Here is a 27,989-nt window from a genome sequence, read left to right as displayed (position 1 = left end):
ACACTTCCGCCCCCATCAGCCCTCTTGCATTGCACCGGGGTGGGGGTCGGGAAAATACACCTCCACTCTCCCATCAGCCCTCTTGCATTGCACCGGGGTGGGGGTCGGGAAAATACACTTCCGCCCCCATCAGCCCTCTTGCATTGCACCGGGGTGGGGGTCGGGAAAATACACCTCCACTCTCCCATCAGCCCTCTTGCATTGCACCGGGGTGGGGGTCGGGAAAATACACCTCCACTCTCCCATCAGCCCTCTTGCATTGCACCGGGGTGGGGGTCGGGAAAATACACTTCCGCCCCCATCAGCCCTCTTGCATTGCACCGGCCCGGGGTCAGGAACACTCCCTCTCCCATCAGCCTTCTTGCATTGCACCGGGGTGGGGGTCGGGACCGGGACGATGTTCTTAGGGTTGCACAGAGAAACCATCACTGCAGCTCCCTTGCACGTTACGCATCGGGAGGGGACGGGAGACTTTGCTCCTGCCATGCGTTGCCCAGAAAAGGTAGCGCTGTGGCCCCGCGGACCCCTCCTCGGGGCTAGGAAAGACCCTTCCCCAGCAGAGCTCAGGTGGGAGGCGGCTGCAGCGGTGGATTTTCCGCCGGTTTCCAGACGCGCTGGCTTTTCTCTTTCGGGTTCCGGCAAGTGAAATAGAAACTGTCAGGCCCGCCCCGTCTCCCTCCCTGCGGGTGCGTCACCACCCCCGGGGCGGCTGCTCAGGCACCCGGAGCTACCTGCTCTTCCGCCTCTCGCGGAGTTACTAGCTGGAGCTCAGCGCTGCCGATGCGCCCGGCCGGCGCCCCGCTCACTGGAGCCCTGCCTCTCGCGGGGGCGCATAGCGGCAGGTAACGCTGGCTGGGAGCGGGGCTGGGCGATGCGTGCCGGGGGGGGGGCGGGCAGATCCCCAGCTGGGGGGGGGGGTAGAGCCTCTTGTTTCAGGGGTCGCCCTGATTTCCCCGCCGCGACCCACATGGCGAGAGCATCTGCCCCCATGTTAGGGGATGTCACTGCTCCTGGGCTGGGGGCCTGTATACCGCCCTCCAAACACACCGGCTCCAGGAACTGCTCTCGAGAGGAGACGGGGGTTTCCCGGGCTCTGCGAATTGCTGGAGCTGCCATCTCTGCCAGTGGGATTTCATTTGCTCAAACGCCATTTGCAGTTAAGCGGTATTGTTTGTAAAATGCTTTGGCAGCTGTTGCCAAAACTGGAGGGGAAACGAGCTGGGCACAAGCCGCCCGCTGTATTGGAGTGGGATGCTCCTTGCTGTTAGAAAGAAATGTTGCTTGGAAATGTGTAAAAATATATACATATGAATTTTGGGGAGGAGGGGAAGTTAAGGAAGGAGAGTGGTTAGAGTATTAGCTTTTTCCCTGTGACACTTTTGGTGGGTTTTAATGACACACACGTGTAAAGATAGAAGAAGTGGTGAGTAAGACAGTGTAGCAGGCAGCAGTGTAGACTTTGTTTTCTATTGAAGTGAAATGTTTAGTGTAACCCAACCTATTCCCTGGGGTTCCAGCAGGGATATTCCTTTGACCCACATTGAAGTATGTGTTCTAGGTTCTTGCATGGCCCCCACCATGAATTATCTGCTTTGGTCATGTATTTTACTATGGCAAGTTGTATTAGATCAGGTATGGGAAAGATGTAGTCAGAAAACATATTTCTCCAAAATTAGGTTATGTCTGTGCTAAAGAGGAACATAGCTGATGTAATGCACCAAGGTAATTCTGTGGATGCTCCTAGTGGATCTGTGGTTCACACACTTGAAGCTTGAGTTGGCCAGGGTTGTGTTTTAACTAGCTGATAAAGCCCTGGTAGGCAGTAACCTTTTCCACCTCCCATTGAATTAGTTAAGCACTATGTTAAGCATTATTGTTTAAAGGCTACATCATAAACTGTAGACAGGGTCCACTTTAAATATAGATAGAACAAATGGCTGTTCAAGGTACCACAGTTGTAGCAGGTCATATTGTTTGATGGCATTGTATAAGTGACCGTGAGGTGCAGCCATGTTCTCATTTAAAAACCCTTTTGAAGGGACCCCTGTCTCCTAGTGAAGATTACTGTCCAGAAAATATTCCATCACACTGACTATATTCAATTAATGAGATAAAGACACAGAGACAAATTCTGCTTTGAATTACACAAATGTAAGTCTAGTAACTCCAGAGAGTTTAATGAAGTAACACCAAATGTCTGTCTATGGAACTCAGCACAGAATTTGGCCCACTATCGGTAGCTAGTGGCAAATGTAAAAATGGGGGAATGACCTGATACTTCCTGGACTTTGTTAGTATGTGATAAGAAGCCTAGGAATGTTGCTTAGAAGGTGCTGGGATTCCTACCAAAGCACTGTCCATATTCAGGGGTTCTGTCTAACTTATTAGCCTGTGTCTAGCAGCAGTCTGTCAAGTTTGAAGATTCCGCTCTAGAGTTCCTTAGACTGTAGATTGACATGGTTCTTGTCCATTTCATGGCTCCTCTCCCCAATCTGAGCAGCCCTAAAGACAATTTAAGGTCATTTATATTTTTTACACTGCTGCAGGTGTCTTTCCTCCAGTTTTATGGGAACTGTCTGTCTGCAGACTAAAGGAGATATAGTTGTGTTGGTTTATATCTGGAAGGTTATCAGTTACAATCATTAGGGCTAGAAGTTTTTTTTCCCTGTTGAGAGCCTAAATTTTGTAGAAATAAATGTCATAGGCTTTTCTGCAGGGAAAGTTTCTTCGGTGGTGGGAGAGTGTACTTTCCAAGCCATGTCACTCTTTCTTTGAAAGCACTTAAAGTAAAAATACAGGATTCACTCTTTTATGTATTACTGATGGCCGGTCACACTACAGTAAGACCATGGCTTTTTTTTTTTTTAATGAGGAAAAAGGTAAGTAGAGATGTGTTTTCATTGAGTCAATTAGTTTTCATTTTCAGGCTCTGATCCTGCAAGGAATCCTGTATGGATGCAGGTGCCCTGGGGTCTCAGAGAACTGAGACCTCCAGTTATGTGTAGGGTTTTTGATTTCTTTTTAAGACTGAAAATGCAGAAGTTGTTAAAGCAACAGATTTTTCTTTTTTTTGTGAGGAGGCTTGTGGCTAAAAACTGCTCTTGAAAAAATAGTCTGACTTGCTAATTACTCATGTGATGATGATGATGGAGTGATGACCGAGGATCAAGGAAGTCTCATGCTTAAACTTTAGTCAGCTCACATAAATGCATACATTTTATTTTATTATTTGGCTTCTGTAGGTGAAAGCAGAATTCCATTTAAACATGAGTGAAACCAATTTACAGACTTGACTTCTACAAACATTTGGACAGTGAACTAAAGTGGGAGTGACTTGATCCCTATTTTGCATATTCAAATATATGCAGTACTAAGTAGGCTTGGGGGGAAATAGTAAATTCTCCAGGGGCAAGTGGGAGCCATCCTTGTTGCGTGGTGCTTAAGATGTTAATTTCTGTGGAATTTTAGCTATTTTTTATTAAAAGAAAAACCTTCTACATCTTATTGTAATGAAAATCATCTTCCAAATAAGAAAACAGTGTTGTTCATTGCTTTTCCCCACCTGCAGTAACCTCCCAAGTCTCTGATGCAGTCTGCATTTTCCCCAAGCCATAGATAAGGAAAATTGACAATATTCTGGCCATTTTCATTGCTGTTTTTTTGTGGCCCTCCCACCCTCATAATGCTAGTAATTATTGCTAGTGCCATGCTTTGCTCAGCTCCCCTAAAGCCCCCTTCTTAAGGACAGGGGATATGTGCTTGCATTCACTTGGCAGAGGGTGATCTGAATTGGTCTAGGTTAGTGCAGCAACATTAATTTATGCTGCACGTGGGTGTGGGGAGATGCTTTTGCTTTCTGCCCCCTTCTCTTTCTAGCCATGGAGCCTGAAGGGACAGCAGAGAAGTGGGGGAGCATGTTGCAGAGCTACCACTTCCCTTTCCGTGGTCCAGATCTGCTGAGTTTTCCTGACCTACACTCAAACCTGCACCATGTGGTCTGAAGTTATCAGCCATGTCAACCACGTCATTTGCTTTACTTTTCTCCAATGCTGGTTCTGACGTAAATGCTCTCTATGTGTGACATATTTGCCAGAAGGGTTCCATGACCTCACAGGGAGGGGAGCAAAGATAACATCTTGACCAGAAACTACAGCTAGGCATGCTGCACTTCCTGACAGCCTTAGCAGAGTATGTCTGCTACCTGTCCTCAAGATGAGTAGCTTGTACTTACCTGGTTTTTTTAGGTGTCACTTTCTGGTTTTCCTCTGCTACCCTGGTGTATGTGGTTATGTTAGATTGTGGAAAAAGCAAACAGAAGATATGTGAATGGGCTGCACTTTACTCCATTCTAGGGGAAAGGCAGGATCCTCTTTCCCTGGTGTATCCAAATGGCAGGCATAGAAATTAAAATGTGGAAACCGACACTGCGGAACTGATTTCCTACCCTACTTGGAAATCTAGATCTTTTTGATTCTCGTGTGCACTGTCATCTTTTTCTCTTCAAAAATTCCCCTTATCTGAATCTTGTGATCTTCTGCTTTTCTTTCCATGAGACCAATGAAGTGATGATCATATGAGCATGGGGCAGTCATTCAGTTTTAGGAGGTTGGTCATTTCTGGACAGGTTTGCAGAGTGGTTTGAAAAGAACAAACAAAGGTGTAGAATTTTGTGCAGTCAACTGTGAAGAGGGACTGAATATACAGAAAAATCAGATTGAACTCATTGTATTAGGTTTTTTTTTTTATGGTTTTGTGCAGTGCAACCAGAATTAATTTCAGGTAAGAGTTCGTTGGCTAATGAAATCTGTATGAAAGAGCCCCCTTAGTCTTATTTAACCTGCATTTAAGGGGGCTGGCGTGTGGATGCAGTTTGAGTAGGAAGATTCTTAGCGTTTGTGGGTTGGGGAGTAATTTGGTTGAAATAGCATTAAATTTTTGTTAGTGGAAAAGTGCTCTATATAACCTGAAAAACAAATGAAGAAAAAAATAAACGTGGAATAAAGATGAGGATGGTAAGGACAGACATGCTACAGTTCAGCAATCTGAAAAAAAGTATTTTCTTGGCTCCTCTGGATCCTCTTACAGATTTGAATACTGAGCATTTGCTAGCATATATATACACTGTGGCAAATTGCTGGCACTACTTTAATGGGTCTCATGCTTTCTCTTCTTGGGGAGCGTTCAGGGCACCGTTTCTCACCCCTGAACTGGGGTATTAATTGCCCCACTAGTGTCCTAGAGGAGGGGAGTGGAAAGGGAGGGACCCGGGCCCGCCCTCTACTCTAGGTCCTAGCCCAGGGGCCCTAGGGATAGCAGTAAACCACTTGAACTAGCAGTTCCTTCCCCTAGGTGACTTCCCTCTCCTGCCCTTCAGCTTGTGGGGCTTCCTGCCCTCCCTCTGCACAAACCAGGTATCCCTTTACCTCAGGTCTTAGTCTTCTTAGCCCACCACAGCATTTTTCCAAATTCTCCTCTGCTTCCCTCCAAACTGCTCTCTGCTCCAAGGCCAATCCACTCTGCTTCAACTCCTTTCCTTGTCTGATTGAAGCAGGGGGGGGTTTATGAGGTGCTCTAATTGGCTTCAGGTGCTTTAATTAATCTATAGCAAACTTTCTTCCCTCTACAGGGAAGAAGGCTCCCTTCTTACACTCTCCTGCTGCCCTCTGGCCTGGGCTTTCCTTGCTTTTTGCCCCTGCTTTAGTTCCGAGACCCCCGAGACCCGGCAGGACATCGGCTCCGTCATTGCCGACGCCCCTGGCCGCCCGACATCTGAAACCACCTCTTCTCCTGCTCGATCCACCGCTGCTCCTGCCCAGGCCCAAGAGACACCTCCCCTACAACGCCCAGACGAGCGAGGAAGCCCCGCCCTTGCTGTTAACAGTCCAGCAGAGACTATGGAGGAGGGTGCAGCAAAGATATTACCGGGCATAGGAGAGGGCCCGCCCCAAGGAGAACCGCTCCCCACCCCATGCTGCCTCAGACGTCACCTGCCTTCTAGCAGAAGACGGCGCCCCCCTCACGGATCCGGTGGAGATGTGTGGGAGGGCCCGTGACTTCTACACAAGCCTTTTCTCCCCGGATCCGACCGATCCTGGCGCTTGCAGGGTGCTCTGGGAGGAACTCCCCACGGTCAGCGTGGGCGACCGAGACCGACTAGAGCTGCCTCTCATCCTGGCCGAGTTCTCGGAAGCCCTCCGTTGCATGCCCACCAATAAATCTACGGGCATGGACGGGCTGACTGTGGACTTCTACCGCGCGTTCTGGGACATCCTTTGCCCAGACCTGGCCATTGTCTGGGCTGAGTCTTTGCAGGGTGGGGTCCTACCTCTTTCATGCAGGCGAGCAGTGCTCGCCTTGTTGCAGAAGAAGGGGGACCTCCGCGATTTACAAAACTGGCGTCCCGTCTCACTCCTTAGCACGGACTACAAAATCGTAGCGAAAGCAACCTCGCTGCGGCTAGGGTCCATGATGGCGGACGTGATCCACCCAGACCAGACCTATACTGTCCCGGGTCGCAGCATTTTTGACAACCTATTTCTAGTCCGAGATCTTTTGGAACTCGGGCATAGAGACGGTCTGTCATTCGCCGTCCTGTCTCTTGATCAAGAGAAGGCGTTCGATAGAGTGGACCATGGGTACCTCCTGGGCACTCTGCAGGCATTTGGATTTGGACCTCAGTTTGTGAGTTTTCTCCAGGTGCTGTACGCTTCCGCAGAGTGTCTGGTTAGGCTCAACTGGACCCTGACCGAACCGGTCAGCTTCGGGCGAGGGAGTACGGCAGGGGTGCCCCCTCTCGGGCCAGCTGTACGCTCTGGCAATCGAGCCCTTCCTCTGTCTCCTCTGCAGGAGGTTGACGGGGTTGGTGCTGCGGGAGTCGGAGCTGCGGCTGGTCCTGTCAGCGTACGCAGATGATGTGCTGCTCGTGGTCCAGGACCCGGGCGACTTGGCGCGGGTGGAGGCTTGCCAGGCCATCTATTCGGCAGCCTTCTCCACCCGAGTCAACTGGGTCAAGAGCTCTGGCTTGGCGGTGGGGGACTGGTGGCAGGTGAGCTCCCTCCCACCCGCGCGTCAGACCATCCGGTGAAGCGCGGGTCCACTGCTCTACCTAGGCGTTTACCTTTCTGCCACGCACCCTTCTCCGCCGGAGAACTGGCAAAATTTAGAAGGCGGGGTGATAGAGCGGCTCCGGAAATGGACGAGACTACTCCGATGTCTCTCCCTCCGAGGGAGAGCACTGGTGCTTAACCAACTAGTCCTGTCCATGCTCTGGTACCGGCTCAACACCCTGGTCCCGGCCCCGGGTTTCCTGACCAACCTCCGGACATCGATTCTAGAGTTCTTTTGGTCAGGAATGCACTGTTGGGGTTCTTCATCTACCCCTGAAGGAAGGAGGGCAGGGCCTGAAGTGTCTGCACACTCAGGTCCGTGTCTTCTGCCTCCAGGCCCTGCAGAGGCTCCTTTATAGTGCAGGTAGTTCAACGTGGAGCATATTGGCGCATGCCTTCCTGCGTCGCTTCCAAGGGCTCCGATATGACCGGCAGCTCTTTTATTTTTGTCCGGGAGATTTTCTGCGAGACCTCTCCGGGCTGCCGGTCTTCTACAAGGACCTCCTCCGGACCTGGAAACTGTTTTCAATGACCAGGTCCGTGGCGGCCACCGTGGGAGCAGACCTCCTCGCGGAGCCCCTGCTACGCAACCCCCAGCTCCGTGTGCAGGCGGCGGAGTCCCACTCGGTGCGCCAGAGTTTGGTCCTGGCGGAAGTCACGAGAGTCGGAGACCTCCTGGACTACAACCGGGGAGACTGGCTGGATCCCCTGATGCTGGCTCGGCGCATGGGGCTCTCCAGACCTCGTACCCCCCGGCGCGTACTTCAGGAGGTGAAGGCCGCCTTGACGCCCGCTGCTCGGGCTTATCTCAACCGAGCCCTGAGCGAGGGCGCGGCGCACCCCACCCACCCTCTACCCCAGGCCTGCCAGACCTTTCAATTGAGCCCCTACCCCGTAGATCCCAACAAACCCCTCACCCTTTCACGGCGAGCCGGCAGCATGAACTGCAGCCGGTCAGCTTCCAAATCGCGCCACGGAAACATCTATACACACTCACGCTTCACACCCTGGTGTCCCGCCCCGATACAAAGTGGCGGGACCTCCTGCCACCTTTGGAGGGTGAGCAACCCCGGTGGGCCAGCCTGTATTCCACCTTGGTCCCGAGGCCCGTCGGGGACATTAGTTGGCGGCTCCTTCACGGAGCTGTGAGCATGGGCGTGTTTTTGACACGGTTCACCCCCATCCTGGATACTTGCCCTTTTTGCAACGTGAGGGAAACCCTGGCGCACGTATATTTAGAGTGTGCCAGGCTGCAGCCCCTTTTCCGGCTCCTCACGAATATTTTATTATGCTTTTGGCTACACTTTTCCCCTCTCCTTTTTATTTACACACTCCCCATCCGTGGCCCCACAAAATTGCGAGATCTCCTGGTTATCCTCCTCCTAGCCCTAGCTAAAACAGCCATTTATAAAACCAGAGAGGGGAGGTTGGCTAATGAAGCGTCCTGCGATTGTAGGGCCGTTTTCTGATCCTCAGTACATTCACGTATCCGGGTGGAGTTCCTCTGGGCGGCGTCCACCGACTCCCTTGACGCCTTCGAGGAGCGGTGGGCGCTGTCCGAGGTTCTCTGCTTGGTGACCCCGTCCGGTTCCCTCCGTCTGACCCTTTGATTGAGGGGAAGAGTGAGAGACCCCAGCCCCAGCCGTTGCCGCTGTGGATACCATCATCACTGTCACCTAGGAGGGGTCCTATCACATGTGGTGTACGTCCCCCCCCACCCCCAAACCGCCCACCCCGCAGCCGTGCCCATCTTGTCGGGCACTCTCAGGAGAGGAATAATCGGTGACACTGGGCGTGGCACTAGGTAACTCGAGGGGGTGGAAGACCATGAGTGTCGAGGAAGCCCCCCCTGCTCTAGGCCACCAGGTAACTCAGGAGGGTGGAAGACCACGAGTGTCGAGGAAGCCCCCCGGCTCTGGGCCCAGGCTAGCCTGAACACGTCTCCCTCCTGAAGGCTGCTGTGTTATACCTTGTGTTTGCTTTGGTTTGTTGCATAGTTTTGCTTTATCCTTTTTGGTGATTCTTTGTAAGTGTTACACAAATAAAATTCTTTCTGCTTCAAAAAATACACTCTCCTGCTGTCCTCTGGCCATGCTGTATCACAATACTTGCATCTTAAAGTCAAACCCCATATTTTTTTACTGTGTAGATTATCCTGTGGCAGACACTAGTGGTGATGCACCATTTAATTTGTACCATGGTATTACACAACCTGCATTTTGCTTCTCGCATTGTTTGCTGATCAGTGTCCTTGATCATTGAATGCTTTATGGGATATCTAGTGTTCTTTGGGAGTCATAGCAGAGAAGGAGAAATGACACCTTTTTGTAAAGCTGTTGTTCGCTTCTGATATAAAAACAAGGTATATCACTAACATTACTTCAGTGTACTGCTAATTATGTGCAGATTTACCAATTATATGTGGGAAAAAGATTTCAATTTAAAACCTAACAGTATAATAAATACACATTCCTCATCCTGTTCTTGTCTATTTAGCCAAAACTATTTGTTTAAATGCTAGTAATGCTTCTAACATTTATTTTTGTTTGACTTTTACAGGTGAAGTTTAGAAAACCAGATAGTAATGGAGTATATGAGCACTGATAGCGACAATAAAGAGGAGATTGACTTGTTGCTAACGCACTTAAATGTGTCTGATGTGATAGACATTATGGAGAACTTTTACCCAAATGGAGAGCTGGCAGTTTACGAAGACAGTCTGATTACTATGTGCCAAGAAACTAATCAAAATGGGGGATGTACAGAATCCTTATTATTCCGTGGAAGAGAGGTGTCTTTGCTGTCATGTGTCAGGTACGGGACTGAGGAAGACTTGCTCGCTTTTGCAAATCAGGTGTCCAACACTGCAAAGCAAATTAATGGACAGAGACGACAAGAATCTGGAATCCTATTAAACATGGTATGTCATTTTGCAAGAAAAAGAGAATAGAACATTTTGAATGTAATTACTGCAAACTAAAAACAAACCTACAAATTCTTAAACATACATTGACATAGTAACACCCAACAATAACAATAGGAGGTATGTCATAATTGTAAGGAAAAGAGTGATCAATAAGATTATTCCACCTGATTTTAATCAAAAAGCATCCCTCCCTCCCCCAAAAGTCAATATTGGAACAGTGTATCTCATTAGAATTACTTCTCCCTATTAGTGCTAACTGGTACAAAATGTGATAATCGACATACACACAATCCATTTACAGACTGTAGAAAATTACAATAAGGAATGGTTAGCAACGCAGTGATTGTTTAAGAATTACAAAACGCTTTGTTACCATAACTGTCAAATGCCCCTCATTTTGAAGTGTTCATTTTGGTCCCAAAGTTATTTGCATTCCATAGAAGTCTGTTGTTGAAAACTACTTACATACATAAATAAACGGTCATGGAACAGAGGTGGTAGAAAGAGTTACGCACAAAACAAATGAATCCCAGAGCATTTAAAGTTTCCAGGATGGATTTTTTTTTTTTTTTTGTCTCCCTCATTTTCGATCTTTGCCACACTTTGCATCCCACATTTTGGCCCTTGGTAGGTAGAGAGGTATGTTTGTTACCCATATATATATATATATATATATATATATATATATATATATATATAAAAGATGGGCCCATGTCCAGAGTTAAAATGTTCCCAAAGTTCAGATCCAGGGTTTTCAGACTGGGGGCATGGGCATATATATGTATGTATGTATGTGTGTGTGTGTGTGTGTATATATATATATATATATATATATATATATATATATATATATATATATGAAAACCCTGGATCTGAACTTTGGTAACATTTAAACTCTGGACTTGAGCCCATCTTTTATACACAGCCGTGAGTAATGATAACTATGAGTGGTGGCTTTCAGAGCAGTCCTATTATTACACGTTCTAAGATTCAAAATTAAAAGCTCACTGGGAGTTGGTAGAAATCTAAAAGTAAGGGCTGATGGTTTCTCTAATTCTTGACCTTAGGTCATGGGGTATGAAGAACTTGTTTCTGCTGACTCAAAGCTCTTGTCATCCTTAAATCTGCTAATACAGTGTCAGGAGACCTTCAGGTTAAAGATTGAGCGTACATAAAGAACAGACTAGTTCTAAAGCTGAATGAAAAACATTTGAGTCTAAACTCTCAAATGCGCTGTTTATTGTATATTGTACCTATTTCTTTTCTTGAGTTCAAAATTCTCTCTCCCTCTCTATCCTAATCTAAATATTAGCATGACCCCCCCATCACCAAAACAGTCCTTTTCCATGTGTTCTCTCCGTTATGTTGGCAAGGCATTGGCGCAATCAATCCCAATTGTCTCAAATGTTTATAAGTTTTTCAAACTGTGCAGTATTTTTGTGAACATATGTTCACTTTTTAAACTAGATGACACTGTGAAATGTGGCTTTGCTTATTTAGCCTATGCACAGAAACTATTGAAAATATTGTGCTGCATATTTGTGACGCACCTGGATAGACGTTCAATTAGGTACACGGTTATTTTGTGTGCATATCATTTATGCAGATAATAGATGTGTATGCATGAACCTGCAGTTTGTGGGTGCACGCAACCAGTTAGGCAACTGAGGAGTGGAGTCCAGGGTATTGCCAACGGGTCACCTCTATGCGGATCCACCAGTCTCTGCCCACTGAAAAGCGGAGGAGTGGCGGGGAGGTGCAGAATGATTGTCATCTTTGGTCTGCTGCAGTGGAAGCAGAGTGATTCCACTACCATGCAGGTGTTGGTGGGACAGATGTCCCTCCATCCCATTCCTTTGCACTCACTTACATAGCTTGGCCTCAAGGACTTCATTCTGGGATGCAGGAATTGCTCTTTTAGTGAAAAGGCTCCAGGGCGTCTGTTTTTTAGTTACTGCCATACCCTGTGTTTTAGTAACCAAGTTACCTGTGTATTTTTCAAGCCACTTTAAATTAAATTAGATATAAATAAATGATCCTACAGTGATCATAATGTAGGGAACTGTTTATTTTGCTACATGTTCGGTTGCTCATTCCACTGAGGTGAGAGATCAATTATCCTCTCAAAATTTGCTGGGATAGCACACCAGAAATTGGGTTGTTTGACAGATTCAGGCCTCTAGTCTTAGTTTATTTTTAATAAAGTTTTCATCTTGTTTTTTAAAATTACCATTGAACCTTGAAGGTTACTTCAAAGCATCTCCATTTTCTAAACAACCCAATAGCTAGATTTAACAAAAGTGAAATTACCAGTTGCACCGTTGGTCTTGGTTTTCCCATGGAGCAATTCATATGTTTTTAGGGCTCCAAGATAAAAAGTCCTGTGTCTTCCAGAATACAGAATTGCTTTTGCTCCTTCTCACAGAGTGCTTCCAAAATTCTGCCAGAGCAAACTTTGAGGAGAGAGAACCTCCTGATGATATCTTGTGGTCTGGGAAAGCATGAGAAATTTTATAAGGGGAAAACTCACGGTTGATCTGTGGCAGAGGCCATAATAGTTTCTTACAAATGTATTTGCTACTTTCTAAAAGATGGAAAAAAATTCCTAAGAAATACGAAATGTTGTTCTACTGGAAAACTTATTACATTTTTCAGCCTCTGTGCTAGTAATATATGGAATGAACAGAGAGATGGACATTAAATATATGTTCCTTTTGCGTCAGCTTTTGCTCCACTGTCCACAATGTGTATGTAGTGTAATTTGAAGTATAACAACTTGTTTTTGTGTCTGCTCATAATCATCAAAATATAAACAAAGCTTTCATTATTTTAACATCTTATTCTTGCAGGTAGGTGCAATACATAACTATCAGTTTTGACCATCAAGAAAATCCTTTTGTTATTGAAAAAATCTGCTGTTATTTCAAACATAGATAGATTAGATTTGTTTTTACATGAATGACACTTTAAAAACATTAATCTCCACAACATGCTATTGTGTGTAGTGTGCAACTGAGGTGCTTTGCAATACAGTATGTGAGACACCTTGTGTCGCAGGTGTGAAACTAATGTACTGCATTGGTCTGTTTTTGTTTCTTTATGTGAATTCAGAACCTTGTTAAATCCCAGTAAACAGACTATCCATATCTGGAATATAATATCTTTATTGTAAAATAAGACTGAATTAATTGAAAACTTATTCGCTGGAAGTATAATAGCATCAAAGATTGAAGTGCTACATATATCATTACAGATTTATAAAATCATGTATAACTTTGTTTCATGGTATAATTCAAAGAATGTGAGGACACATGGCAAAGTTTAAGCCATATTTGTGCCTTTTAATAAGCTGCAGAAAATCTCATTTCTTGATGATTTGTAAGTCTTATTCCCCTGCACTGTGTGATGTTAGGAAATGCAGAAAGTCTTACTCATCTTCTGTGACATAGTCTGTGAGTAATAGCTATGTGGCATAACAGGTTTATCAGAACCCAGTAAAGAACAAACAAGCCTTCAGGTAAACTTACACAACCCTCATGGTTAGTCTCAGTAAATGTGGTGGTGTTGCCAGGCAATTAATTGCAACTTATAGAAGATTAATCATTGGATAAAAATGTAAATATATCTGCCAGTAATGAGTAGGCCTCATGCTATTCTCATTCTATGTTTCTAAATAAAGATGACTAAATTATATCATAGGAATCACATGTATGCAAAGGTGTTGATCAGGAAATGCTGAATTATGTAGACTCAAGTGATGACCCTTTCACTGCACGTGTAGAATTTTCTGAAGTTGAAGTACCTACCTTTATAACATTTGTTTCTTTGCTATTTTTTTCTTTTATAGATCACTCCAAAAAATGGGCGCTATCAAATTGACTCCGATGTACTTTTGTTTCCATGGAAGCTGACCTACAGGAATATTGGCTCTGATTTTATTCCTCGAGGAGCTTTTGGGAAAGTGTACTTGGCACAAGACAGAGAGACAAAAAAGCGAATGGCATGCAAGCTGGTATGTTAGCATGGTGCTTTTCTCCCCAAATAAATATTGTGCAATGTGATATATTTAACGCGTTAAAAGAGGATATTTCTGCATTTAATTTCAGTGCTAGTTGCGGGTATCGCTTTTGGTTTTATTGGATTAGTGGGGGGAGCGGGAGACGTTCTACAATTAACGTTTGTACTAATTCATTTTTTTGAAGAGTGCTTAGTGTTTGAATTACTAAGCATGGCTTTTTTTCCTGCTGCACTGTCAGCCAAAATGTTGAAATGTTGCATTCTGCATTTTTTAAGAAAGTGCATTTCTTTAGAGGAAAACCGTCGTTTGGGGGATGTAAGAGGTAAAAGCTTCAGCATTCTGAAAACATACAGTGATTTGTGTAACTGCAGTGCTGAGCAGACCTGTTGCTTAACTAGTATTCTTTAGAAGTATTTACATTAAATCTTACAGCCATCGGTATAACACAACATCGGAGATGAAAACCTAGCCCCATTGAAGTCAATGGCAAAACTCTCATTGGCTGACTCAAAAGGAGCCAGGATTTCATCATGACTCTTTCTTTTGAATGAGAGAGGCTTGCATTAAGGCCCCAGTTCAGCAACACACTTACGTGCTATTGATTTCACTGGGACTTAAGCTCATGTATAAATGCTTTCCTATATCTGCTTAAGTGAGACTAAATATGTGCTATTTCCATATTTGCTTTGGGTGTACTGTAAGGATAAGTAGAAAAAAATTCCATGATTTTCCACAGCCTAGGGTTTTGTGTCAGGCCCATCTCTTGTATGGAAACAACTCCGCATTTAACTTCAAAGTACTATATTGTCTTTAGTAATAAACACATCAGGCCAAACTAAGGCTCAGGTGGAGCCATGCTCCATGCCTTCCCATCCCCCCTTATGGGCCATGTAACAGTGCCAAGAGTGGGTGCCCTCCTTGCCTTTGCTCAGGGAACATGGACCTGGCTTTCCCCTGTGCAGAAGAGCTGGAAGGAGGGACTCACATGCCCTTTTCAACTCCATGCACCCAAACTGGGACTTCTTTAGTTTGGCACTTAACCACAACACACCTCAGGCTTAGGATTGTGTAGCTGTGCACGATGCAAACAGTACTTCTCAATGAAATAAAAATGAACCTCTGAAACAGCTGGTTCGGGGCAGTGAATGCGGAGTAAAAGAATGGCCATTGACCTTTGTAGCTGCAGATCACAGCTCTGTATTTTCTATCAATGCCACTTAAAGAATAAACAAAATCCGAGTAGTCATTTCACAGTGACTTTCTTTACCATCGTACCTATGGTAGCTTTGTGATTTTGATCAGGATTTAACCCAGGTTTCTCAAGTTGCTGAACTTGTTTGTTTAGTTGCAAGTGTAAGTAGGGACAGCCACACCTGTTCAGACAGATGTTAGCAGCAGGAGGTGATTCTCGGAGTATAGATGAGACTTCAGATGGCTAATCAGAAAATGGAGCTTTTCTTTTCTTTTTTCTTTTTTCTGAGCCAGGAAGTCTGGTCAGAATTTTGCATACTCCTTTAGGGTTTGATGGGAATGGACGTTGCTAAATCGCTTTGTCTGGGACAGTACAATCTCTTTGGGCATAAGTCCAAAAGCTGCGTCTGTTTTACACAGGATGTGTCTGAAACCAAAAGGAGGAACAATTCAAGAGAACAAAAATAAGCCTATTTTAATGACTAAATAGTTGTATTTGCCTTTGTGAAACCAGTTTACATATAGAAAACCTAGCCATAGAACGGCTAACTTCAGAATAAGTTTTGTTCGAGCTGGTCTGTCTGTTTTGTCTCAACTTGCTAGGTCCCAGTGGAACAGTTCAAACCATCAGATGTTGAAATCCAGGTTCGCTTCCGCCATGAGAACATTGCTGAGTTGTATGGTGCTATCCTGTGGGATGAGACTATCCATCTCTTTATGGAAGCAGGAGAGGGAGGATCTGTCATGGAAAAGTTGGAGAGCTGTGGGCCTATGAGAGAATTTGAGATCATTTGGGTGACCAAGCATATCCTCAAAGGACTTGATTTCCTTCACTCAAAAGGAGTCATCCACCATGATATAAAACGTATGTATCTTTCATTCTTTGTAAGGCTATTTCTTTTCCTTGTTACACACAGAATACTTACACTTTTTTTTTTAATGCTTCTACTGTAGAGGACAGTTTTGAGGTGCTGAGGACCATCAAATCCTATTGGCCTTAGAGGGGAATTGGCTGACTGACACTCAGTATCTCACAATATCAGGCCCTCAGAATAGAAGCTATTTAAAAATATCTTTTTACTGCTTTTCTTTAATGATTCTGGTGCACTGAAACATCACTGTTTGTTCTGGGAGGGAATGTTAGAGCCCCTTAAGTAATCCAATTCAAAATGAAAAAAAGAACCTGAAGAGTTAAAACATACACTCTGATCGACTGGGCGAAAACTTTGCCCCTCTGTCTGTTTTGACCCAGGGTGAACAGTTTGCCCTTCTGTTTTCATTTTACCGTGTTGGTTTTTGTGTTGTGGCTTTGCATTGCTGTTTCTGAGACTTTGTTCCCACTCTGTAATTGAACTAGGCACATGATTAATTTTTTATTGGGGATTATAGTTTACCTTCTATCAAGGCGCCTGTAAGTGCTAGAGCCCATAAATATGACTTCTGCCCAGCAACACCACCAGAGGTCAAATCCTGCTTGTCTTTCTCAGGGAAGCATGGTTCTTAATTAGTATTTGGCCTCTAATATTTATTTTGCAGCTGATTCTTGCTAAACGTGAGGCTTTGAAACATTAGAACTCACTGTTAGATTAACAATACACAAAATGGTGGCCACAGTAGTTTGTCAAGAGCTGCTTAATCTGTGCATATGATTTAAAAAAAAAAAAAATCTTACAAGTAAACTTTGAAACAGTGACAACTATTAAGTTAAATCATTTTTTTTCCTAGTTGCATTTTGTGTGTCTTTTTTTTCCAGTAAATATCTTACAGAGCAATTCAGTCATTGACCGTAAGAATGGAATTACTTAAAAGTCTTTCTAAACACTATATATGAATGATTGATACATATCTGAGGTTTGAAAGGTTTCAATTCCCTTCCCCTCCCCCACTCCCCCTAAGTTTCCAGCACCTTTTCACTTCCCTGTTTTGGCTGGGTTAGGAGCATTGGTTAGGTAGATCAAAACGTGGGCTTGAGAGCACCCGTTTCGATGGCTGTCACCACAAGCTTGGATGCTGTGTGGTGGTGATGCATTGCATCACCTTGTGGTGACAAGATGCGTCATTGTCAGGAGAATGGGGATAAGAGAAGAATTATGTCTGAAAGGAGCCAAGCAGCCTGCAGCTAGCCAGACAAAACCACATGTGTGTGCAGTGTGCTGAGCGGGGCAGGAGGGTGTCAGTGGTGTTCCCCTCCTCCTGTTTCTATCTGAATGAAGAGCTTGACCATGGTGGAGAATGTGTATTGGTGGAAAACTAACTGTAAATGGATGGGGAGGAGGAGACTGTCTCTGCTTCCTGGAGCTTTTAGATATTTCATCCATTCTACAAGTTGAAGTTTCAGAAGTGAAATTATGTAAAATCTCTGGAGCTGGCAATGAAGTCTTCTGTCTCCTTTTGGAGGAGGGGCAGGTTGCAGCGGGTATCTCCCTCTTGCCTTCCAGGTAGGAGGGAGGGGACATTTGTGGATGGGATGAATCTTTCTTTAAGGGAGAAGAGGTCAAAAAGGACTCCCAGCTGGGACAATATTTCTTTCCCCTCCAGATTCTGTTGCTGGGGAAATCTCAAACTCCAGGATCCACTTCAGATTCCCCTATCAGCAAATCCTCCCTTCGCCATCCCCCAGTGGAGGAGAAATTCAGGGGAGCAGAGCTCCCCCAGGCGAGGGACAGGAGGAGAAACTCCCCCTTGGCTTTCAGCTGCACCTCTCTGAGCTCCTTATTTTTAACCCCTGGCTAAAATGCTGTGATATCAAGAAACTGCTCTTTTGGGGCCCAATCCAAAGCCCATGAAAGTTAATAGGAGTCCTCCCATTCACTTGAGTGAGCTTAGGATCAGGCCCTTGGTATTTGCAGCCCGGCCAAAATGAGGAGTTACTGGAAGTCTTGTGCTAGAGCTTACCCAGATAAGATTTCAAGCACTTATCTCAAACTTTGTAGTCTAGGGAACAATAAGTGCAGTTTCAGGTACCTCTCTCAGTTACTACTTGTGTTTGTAGCAGGGTCATGTTCTGCACTCTCTTGTTCATTTTCATACCATATTAATCTGTATCTTCACAACTGTGCTAACAGATAGATGTTAATAAATCTGTGAAACCAGAGAGCAGACTCAAAACCAGAAAAACAGCCAAAAGCTCACTTAAAGAACCAGTAAGGTGCAAAATGACGAGTCCGCTTCATTTTTCAACTTGAACAAAGGTGGATTCTCAGGGACCACAAGGTTGGATGCGGTTTTGGTTTTTGAGTTTTGGGCAAGCAGAAAGTCCCATTTTAAAATACAAATAGCTTCCTCTACTCATTTGAAAAGAAGAATAGCTTTGCAAGAATTTAGCTGAGACTTTCCAGACACAAACAATCAATCTCAACCCATAAGTTGTTCTTAAACATGGAAAGTTTCATCCCCCAAAGAGTTGGGTGTTTTATTTATTTATTTATTTTAAGTTAAGAGCAATTGGAAACAACACTAATGATTTTTCTTGCAACTTAAACTATGATGTTCACTACCCTGAAAGGTACAACTACATAATAAATATGTGATTCTGCAGATTACTTGGTACTTGCATTCAAGTTCTAGGATAACTATTATAGCATGTAACCCGCACTCTGATTTAAAAGACAATCCTGCCTGGATGTAGGAAACCTTGAAAGAGACTCAGAGCAGGCCTGTAGCCGGGGGAATAGCCACTCCGTGCATTCTCCCTTCCCAATCATTTTTACTAGGAAAACCATCAAGAAGTTATTGGTCTGAACAGTATTCAATTCAATTCCGCACTGCTGAGTTGTACAGGAGGGGCAGTAAGGCACAGGGGTGGTGGTGGAAGCCAGTGGGACCATGTCAACTGAATGATGACAGCTGCCAGTGAGGCTGAGGGCTCAGAGCTCTGCAGAGAGAAAAACCCTTACATGTGAAATCCCTCTCCGCTCTGAATCCTAGGACCCCTAAGGAGTTGGAGGCTATACCATTTACCTGCTTCATGACGCCCAAACACCTCGAGATGACTCTTGTGGAATTGTCAGTGCCATGCCTTTGGCTTTCACTGTTGGAAAATAGTCTGACCTATAAGATCCATGTAATACTTAGAGCTAAATAACTTGCTGCCGGTGATAGTGTTGATCTGTGAAGTGACATATAGGCTAAATATATGTTTAGAGCTAGAGCTTGGGCTGTCTTCCCTTTTCCCATTCTAGTTCTGCACACGATGTTTGTTGTACAATAAGTGGCACCAGCTTGCTAGAACCTAAAACCCTGTCTTTTTTGTTTGTTTACCTTTAGCCAGCAACATTGTTTTCATGTCAACTAAGGCCGTTTTGGTGGATTTTGGTCTAAGTGTTCAAATGACTGACGACACCTACTACCCCAAAGACCTCCGAGGAACAGAGGTAGGAATGTGTGCACAAGGAAAAGCCCTGTGATTGCATCATTGAGAATCGTTACAATGCAATAGACTTTCCAGAAGACTTCAGTGAAATTAATGTTTTATCGTTTTTTAAAAATCAGTTTTTCTCACACTTAATTCATTTTGTGACATAGTCTTAATTACAGTTGACTTTTTAGATTAGTGACTGGGGAAGTGTGACTGTTCTATCTTGTGAATTTGATTTATTATCCTCAAACTTGTCCATTTACTAACTATGGTTAAATCCAGATCCAAGGGCGAAATTCTGGTCCCACTAAAGCCAATGGTAAAACTCCCATTGACCTCAGTAGGGCTGGTGTGTTATTCCGAGGGATAGCTCCACAAAAGGAGTTATATGCCTAAATCCAACATTTGGATCCCAAACCCCCTGCTCAGCTGCACCCAACCCTGTAGACGTCTAAATCCCCTAGGTGCCTAAGTTTCTGCTGGTGAGCACGTGCAAATCCACCTCCATCCTGATACCTGGTGCCTAGCTTTCGCTTAAGCCCCAGCAGGATCCTCAAACCTGACATTCCCCCATATAGGTGTCTAAAATAGATTTTAGGCCCCGATTACACACAGATGTAAGCTCTTGGATAAGCCAATGGGGCTCCTCACAGGCTTAAGTCTTTCCAAGACTGGGGCCTTGCTTAGCGACCGAGAAGCGGCAGTTGGCTTGGATGGACGAAAAAAGCATGGCCTTGCTTAGTATTGCCAAAGAGGCTGTGCTACAGGAAATGTTTCCGCTGGAATGCTGATTCTTGTCATTTTGATAGCCTTTCCGAGCAAAGAATAAGTATGTGTTTAAAGGAAACGTTTACATAACCCTCTCCAGAGGAGTGACGTGCTACTTGCTAGGGCAGCACAGACTAGTACGTTTCAAAGACGCAACTGATATTTCAGAGAACATTTTGTTTGAGAAGGATGCTGGAACATTTTTTCTGGCTTCCCAGTCAGAAGAGTTCAGAACTGAGACATTTTTACCTTACTAAAAATAACTAGCTCTGTGCCGTTAAGCTGACAAAATGCCTTTTCATTCTGTACGACAATGCTGGTTATGGAGCTGTGTGGTAGGAAAGAGGTGAAATCCTGACGGGGACTTTCCAAGGGAGGGAGAAGATGTGTGTAAATGGGGAATATTTAGGTTTGTGACATGGAAAGGTGGAGTTAGGCTTGCTTGGAATTAGACCAAGAGTGCATGAGCCAAGTTCAGCTTAATGAGAAAAACACACTTGTTTATTTGTGTGGGATTGATTAAATGACTCTGTAGTGTGAAGCCAGTTAGGTGCTCACAGTCCTGTACCTTCACAAGGCATATGCAAATTCATCCAGTCCCTTAGTGCATAGACACACCTTCCACCTTCTTTGGAGGGAAAAAATAAAAAAAAGACACGGGGGGGCAATAGTCCTCTGTGGCTGCTCTGCTGTTGGTGCACTGCAGCCTCGTGAGAGACCTAGGTGGGATTGTGGCGAATGGGGATGGGGAGACTCAAACTTTAGGTAAAGCTTTGTGGGAATGCGCACAGGCTACCCCATGAATTTTAGGGCCTAGAGGGAAAGACACATGCTGTGCTTCCTGCTGGCCTTCATCTCCCTCCAACCTCACCCTCAGCACTGCCTGCTTGGCTTGCAAGGTTGCTGTGCCATCAGTGGATGGCTTAGCTGCCACTGACCCACCTGTGTCCCCTCTGAAAGCCCTAGAGGGATGGTTACTGCTATTCTCTCTGTCTCGGCAGGTATTTATACTGCAATCACAGCTCTGTTATCTGAGTGGTAACTGTTGGTAATGTTGTGTGTGACTTGCCACACAGAGCATGCCAAGGTTAAGTTCTTGTTGCAGGTATCAGAGGGGTAGCCGTGTTAGTCTGGATCAGTAAAAGTGGCAAAGAGTCCTGTGGCACCTTATAGACTAACAGATGTATTGGAGCAAAAGCTTTCGTGGGGGAATACCCGCTTCGTCGGATGCATGTAGTGGAAATTTCCAGAGGCAGGTATAAATATGCAAGCAAGAATCAGGCTAGGGATAACGAGGTTAGTTCTGTCATGGAGGTTGAGGCCCTCTTCTAGCAGTTGAGGTGTGAACACCAAGGGAGGAGAAACTGCTTTTGTAGTTGGCGAGCCATTCACTGCTTTTGTAGTTGGCGAGCCATTAAACAAAGACTGTGAATGGCTCGCCAACTACAAAAGCAGTTTCTTCTCCCTTGGTGTTCACACCTCAACTGCTAGAAGAGGGCCTCATCCTCCCTGACTGAACTAACCTCGTTATCCCTAGCCTGATTCTTGCTTGCATATTTATACCTGCCTCTGGAAATTTCCACTACATGCATCCGACAAAGTGGGTATTCACCCATGAAAGCTTATGTTCCAATACGTCTGTTAGTCTATAAGGTGCCACAGGATTCTTTGCCGTTCTTATTGCAGGATGATTTCGGATAATGCCAGTGCTGTTTTACCAGTTTTTTAGAGGGTGTTGGATGAGGGTGAAATGTACACTAAAGCAAATATACTGGCCTGCAAACCTAATGGGTGGACAGTGCAATGGCCTATTGAAATTTAGCTCTCCAGGCCCATGAGCTGTGGGAGTGCTGTGCAGACAGCATCCTCATCCACCAGCAAGAGGGAGTGCCTCAGGCAGCCTGGCCAGCTGATTACTGAATGGAGCTGACTGGCTCCAAATGAAGTTCTCTCCTGGCTGAACTGGAAAGTGTGATGGCTGCATTTTGAGGACATGCAGGGTGTACACTTGAACAAATGGGGAGGGGGGGGATATCACTATCCAATTGTGGTGCCTAACCTAGAGGGAAGGCAAAAGCAGAGGCTCACCTTCCTTTGAATGCCCTTCCCAGATTTACATGAGCCCCGAAGTGATACTCTGCAGAGGCCACACGACAAAAGCGGACATCTACAGCATGGGGGCTACTATCATTCACATGCAGACTGGCAGCCCACCGTGGGTGAATCGATACCCTCGCACCTCATATCCATCGTACCTCTATATAGTAAGTATCCATAGAACAGCTTAGATCAGCCAGCCAAAGGGAGAGAGACCGCTGGGTTCTTGTTGGCAAATCCCCAACCTTCCAGGGGAGTCTGAAAGTATTCGCTGCCAGAGAAATGATGCCATTGGCCCAGCTCTGAAAAAAATATTACAGAGCAGAAAAGCAGGTTGTGATAACTTAGGAGGAGACACAGAGACTGAGAGAGAGCCAATATTAAGATTAAACAGCTACCATTCTACGGCACTTGGATGTGCTGTGAGGATGATCTTAGAGTTGTGTGAAACTCAGTCATTTCAAGTGCACGTGGGTTCACATTTGTTGTCATTATGGGGTTTGAAGAAACCTAAAAAACCCAGAGCAAAATTAACTAAAAACCTCTAAATTTCACCCAGTTTTGCACTGAAGCCTGGCGAATTTCTCATGCACAATGCCTTAAATGGGCTCCAGTTTGCTTAGAAGATTTACAGGCCTTTGGCTGAACCAGTCTGAATCTTCAGGTTACATTTAAACCTGAAACCAGGTGAGGTTTGCATGATTACCTATTCCATTGTGACTGTTCAGCACAGTGCCAGAGTGGCAAGTTTTTATAACTTGTGAGTTATGAGAGAGGGGAATTCCCGATTGTCGAAACTGCCAGTGGCTATGAGGAAGTTATCATCTTAATGCTGAGAAGTCTTTCCTTCTTGTTTGCTAGATACACAAGCAAGCGCCCCCGTTAGAGGACATTGCAGAGGATTGCAGCACCAGCATGAGAGAGCTGCTGGAAGCTGCTCTGGAAAGGAACCCTAATCACAGACTGTCTGCTGCAGACTTACTAAAACATGAGGCCTTGCATCCGCCACCAGAGGACCAGCCACGGTGCCAAAGTCTGGACTCAGCCCTGTTTGAAAGGAAAAGGCTGCTGACGAGGAAGGAGCTGGAGTTGCCAGAAAACATTGCGGGTACAACAGCAAGCTTCCCACTCTTGTGCTTTTATACTGTGTTCCCTATCTACATTGTATTCACTGAAACAAACAAAGCTAAAGGGCTTCAGGGCCTCTTGACATGAGAGCTCAGTAAAAATCTTGACAAGATGAGGTCAAATGCAGGTCTCAGTGAAATATGTGGCAAAACTCCCATTCACTTCAATAGGACCAGAATTTGGCTTAAATTCTGTCATTCCAGAAGAATCAGCTGGCCAGAAAACCCTGGCAGTCCTCCAGGACAGTTTTTTAAAAGTACATATTACTTTTGTGAATTGTTTGAACTCTCTCCAGTAATAAGGCCATTTTATTATTAGCTTTTAGTTTGGGAGTTTTTTAATATGACTTTGTTTTATTTTAAAAACTCTTTTATACCTTGACCATGAAGTTGAGGAGTGTCACAGCACTGACATAGAAGGCCTCTGAAAGGGGCTGTTTAAAAACAAAAAGCAAATGATTACTCACATACCAACCTACCATACTGTGTGTGATACATGCTTATGAAGGGTGAGGCATGAATCAGTTAAAACCTTACGGGGTTCAAGAATATAATATCAGGTCCGAAAGGAGATCTGTCGCCAGCAAGCTGTTAAGACTGTGTGTCTCTTTTCCTTTCTTTTAAAATATTTGTAATCTACAAATACTTGTAAAATTTGCTGGATGCATCCTGGCAATAGGCACTTAGAAAAACAAAACACAACCAAACAAAAGCCCCAACCCTGATGAAATGCTTTCTTTTATTTACTTTGATTTAAATAATTTAAAAATACACCTGTGCACGTGCATAATCAGTAATACAGTGCAACAAAACCCCAGCAGCATTTAAAGTAATAAAAATAAAATTGTGTTTCTATAATGGCGCCGTCCTGCTGTTTGCTTTGTTAGGTGCACAGTCCTTTGGCCGCTACAGTACTCCAGAGGCAGTGCTCTACTGAGGATCAAGGGACATTTGGCCATTAATCTGGGACTCTTGAGTTTGGTGTGTGAGTGCCCAGGACACTCATAAAAGTGCTCAAGGGAGTTCTGAGGTTGCAACAGCTTCTTCAGAACCATGGCAATTTCTGAAATTATGTGCTAAGTAAAGCAGAGGCCCAGCCCCAATTCTGCATTTTGCACTGCCTAAATGGAGATGTAATCTGGCCAGTGGAGGGTAGTTCTCAACTGGCATAATGCCAGCAGAGCTCCCTCTATTACGCCAGTCTCTCCTGTGGAATCCTGGCTTCGGGGAATGTCAGGGGATGATGGAGCTCTGCTTCCCTCTGGCAATTCCCATCTGGTATAAGGGCTTTTAGAGACCAGATACAATTTTCATTCTGCTCTATCATCAGGGCTCTGGGAACCTAGGAGCTGGAACCAGTTCCAGCCCACCCACCTCCACTCTGAGTGAATCTGGCCCTTTTATTTGTCTGGAGATGCGGATGACTTAACAATAGTTTGTTTAAAAATTTAAGCTTTTTTTAAAAAGTCCAAAAAAGAGTGAAAATAAAAATTAGGCCATTAAAAAATGTTGGCAGTGTTTTAAATGAGTTTTTTTCTTGGATTCTAAGGCATTAATACATTTCACCTATTTCCTTTTCAGATTCATCTTCGTGTACAGGGAGTTCGGAGGAATCGGAGTTGTTAAAAAGGCAAAGGTCACTGTACATAGACCTTGGTGCTTTAGCTGGCTACTTTAACATTGTTAGGGGACCACCAACATTAGAATATGACTGACTCTAGTGATTTCTTGTGTCTGCTGGTCAGAGTTGGAAATCTGTCTCTTCAAGCTAATTTTGTGTATAACATAGTGCCTTTTTGAGCTGTAAAATGTGAAATGCTTTTAACTGCACAGCTGATTAAGCTAACTGATTTGTGGACTCTGGTAAATATATCCCAAGCAGTAACCTGTTCCTTGATAGCAAACCAACAATACGAAGGAGAAAAGAACACCTTGTTGGGAATATTGTTATCTGGAGACTTTCCATGCACTGTGTGTTTTTTGTACATGCACTTTACATGCTGTGGGCTATTTAAATTTTATACAAGTAGAAAAATTCTTTCATTGAAAAAAATTGAATATTTGGGGGCAGATCCTCCAGTACGACTGAGCTGCACGCACTGTTAAGTTTGGCTGGGAAGACTTTGGGCCATCTTTGGCAATCCTACCCAACCTTCAGCTGGCTCAGCCTTCGGCCAGTCTCTCAGGGCAGATTAGGGCAGCCTTTAGATTGATGTGAACCATGCCAGCCACCTGTGGGCCTTGGAGCTATGCATCACTGGGGCACGGGGGTGTACTGGTCACTGTGTCTGTTCTTCCCACACCAGGGAAAAAGTGGGGGGTATGTAAGGAGTTTCTGTGGTGGCTGCACACAGCACATGGAGGTTCTCTGAGAAGGGAGAATCCTCCACTGGCTTTAGGCCCGCTTTGTGCTATGAGAGCAGTGCAACCTCCCCTCACAAGTCAAGCATACTGGCCCTGAACCTGCACGTGATGCTGAACGTTATGTACTTTAAAGCCTATGCAAGTATGTCTAGGGCAGCGATGAGTTTGCTGCCAGTAATGTTGAGAGAATTCCTGATTGTTGTATTAATCACTAATAACCTGAACAGAATGCTTTAAAACTGTACATGTTGAACTGACTTAATAACTATGTATGGGAAAGCATGTCAATAGTGACAAGCTGTGTTTACGTTCCTATGGAAACAAAATGTATCTTGTTCTTGCTATGCCTAATACATCTAAAACGTGATGTTTTGGATGATAGTAAAACTGTGTAAACTACATAGTTCTGTACATCCCATAGGATGAGAATGTAAACTTTTATAAAACTCTTCAGTGCTTAGGATTATATCTCTCTTAAGCATTGTTAAAGATGGCATACTATGTATGTTGTATGGCAAATCCCTTATGAAGCAAGGCCTCATTTTTAGATGTAAATTATTTGATGGCACCTATCCAAGAGATGATCTTAAACTGATTATTTTCACTTTGATACCAATATGATTGGATGAATAAATCCAATGTGTTGTGTTGTGAAGTGTTCATTCTGTCAGTTCTTTCAGGATATTTAGTTATGGCTGAATTGCAGAGCCACCTGGGAGAGCTTACAGTGGGCTTGGGGAACTCTGTTTACACCTTCCCCTGCCAATGTAAATTACTCTTGTCCAGTGACAACGTGAGGGTTTGGAGGAGATCAGTGTGACAGTTCTTTGGGTGCTCCCAAATCTCTCTGAACTACCAGGTAAAAAGGAATGATCTTCATGCCATCTGCTTCCAACATTTAGAAAAGTTTCCAAGGTACCAACTTTCAATAAACGTTGGTGGAGGATGGGGATAGGTGAGGTCTTGGTGAGGTAAGCCTCCAGTCAGCAGAGGGTTTTGTGTGCACTCTGGTGAATGTTAGGCAGTTGTACAGAGTTACTTCACAAACATTAACCACTTGTTACCCCGCCCCTCCAAGGACTGGTATGTGAGGAATTGTGTCCTGGTTTCTCACATGGTGCATTAGAGGCAGTGGTGTTGACTTAACTAAAGTCACCAAGGGAGTTGATATTAGAGCTGGGATTGAACCCAGGAGCCTGTGGCTCCTAATCCTGTGTTTAGCCCACTCATTATTAAATTCTCTGTCTTTGGGACCAGGAGCCATTTTGGCTACTCAGCCTGGGAGTCAGCTCAGCTACAGAGACAGCCTGCTGTCAGCTGGAAGGGAGTTAGAGCCATTAGGGACCTGACTCAGGTGTTTGAGACTGAGGGGAACAGCTGCTTCATTAGTTAGGGTATCTGGGCTGCAGCCCCTGGCACAGGGAGGTCACAGCTTCCCCCAAATGTCTGCTGCCCCTCCGGGAGTAGAGATAGGACATTCCTGCCCCAAGAAGACAAGGATTGACTTGGGATAGTTGTGATTCTTTATTTGGACTTTTGTTTGCCCCAGAAATGGAGGAATTCTGAATTGGCTGGCGGGTCAAATCTCCATACCAGCTCAGGGAAGGTTTTCCCCAAGAATGAGGGGAGATGGGGTCATAGAGGCACTTGGATGCCATAGAAACAAGCCACCCCTTTCACTGTCCCAGCAGACTGTCGCTTTACAAAAGCATATCTCTGTCTCTGCAGCTAATGGACGCACGTCATAGTAACAAGTGTATTCTAGATCCCCCACCTCCTTACCTAGATTTTGTGACTCTTCAATGTTAATGATACAAACATGGCAAATTGATAGAACTTCCATAATGGAAAACAACACAAACTTGTAGCCGGACAGAATCCAGTATGTGCAGCACTAATGGAAGTAGAAAGCAGTAAAATCTTGGGGGGGTGAGGGGTTGCAATTGACTGGATCCACACAAAGTCTGCTAAGTAAGAAGGTGCCTGTGTTTACTTTCCAGAGTAGTTTAAAAAAACCACCCTTTTCTGCTTGCAG

The 27,989-nt window shown here is 44.7% G+C and overlaps 1 protein-coding gene across 3 annotated transcripts; it reads left to right on the top strand.

Annotated features, from left to right (window-relative positions):
* Window positions 1-428: 428 nt before the first annotated feature.
* On the top strand, window positions 429-26,614 carry MAP3K8 (mitogen-activated protein kinase kinase kinase 8). 3 transcript variants are annotated; one of them, XM_084618456.1, is made up of 8 exons: window positions 429-502; window positions 9,666-10,026; window positions 13,880-14,044; window positions 15,845-16,106; window positions 19,508-19,614; window positions 22,478-22,630; window positions 23,325-23,571; window positions 25,172-26,614. In XM_084618456.1, the coding sequence occupies exons 2-8, from the start codon at window positions 9,691-9,693 to the stop codon at window positions 25,303-25,305; spliced, it is 1,404 nt and encodes a 467-aa protein (XP_084474582.1). In that variant the 5' UTR covers window positions 429-502; window positions 9,666-9,690; the 3' UTR covers window positions 25,306-26,614. The 3 variants fall into 3 exon arrangements, with proteins under 3 accessions (XP_084474582.1, XP_084474581.1, XP_084474580.1); XM_084618455.1 differs by having other exon boundaries at window positions 466-567; XM_084618454.1 differs by lacking the exon at window positions 429-502 and adding an exon at window positions 684-842.
* The last annotated feature ends 1,375 nt before the right edge of the window (window positions 26,615-27,989 follow it).

The sequence above is a fragment of the Lepidochelys olivacea genome (genome assembly GCF_965140295.1).
Source record: "Lepidochelys olivacea isolate rLepOli2 genome assembly, chromosome: 2".
Lineage (NCBI taxonomy): Eukaryota > Metazoa > Chordata > Testudines > Cheloniidae > Lepidochelys > Lepidochelys olivacea.
The sequence above is the reverse complement of the archived record's forward strand: the minus strand, read 5'-3'. Positions and strand labels throughout refer to the sequence as shown.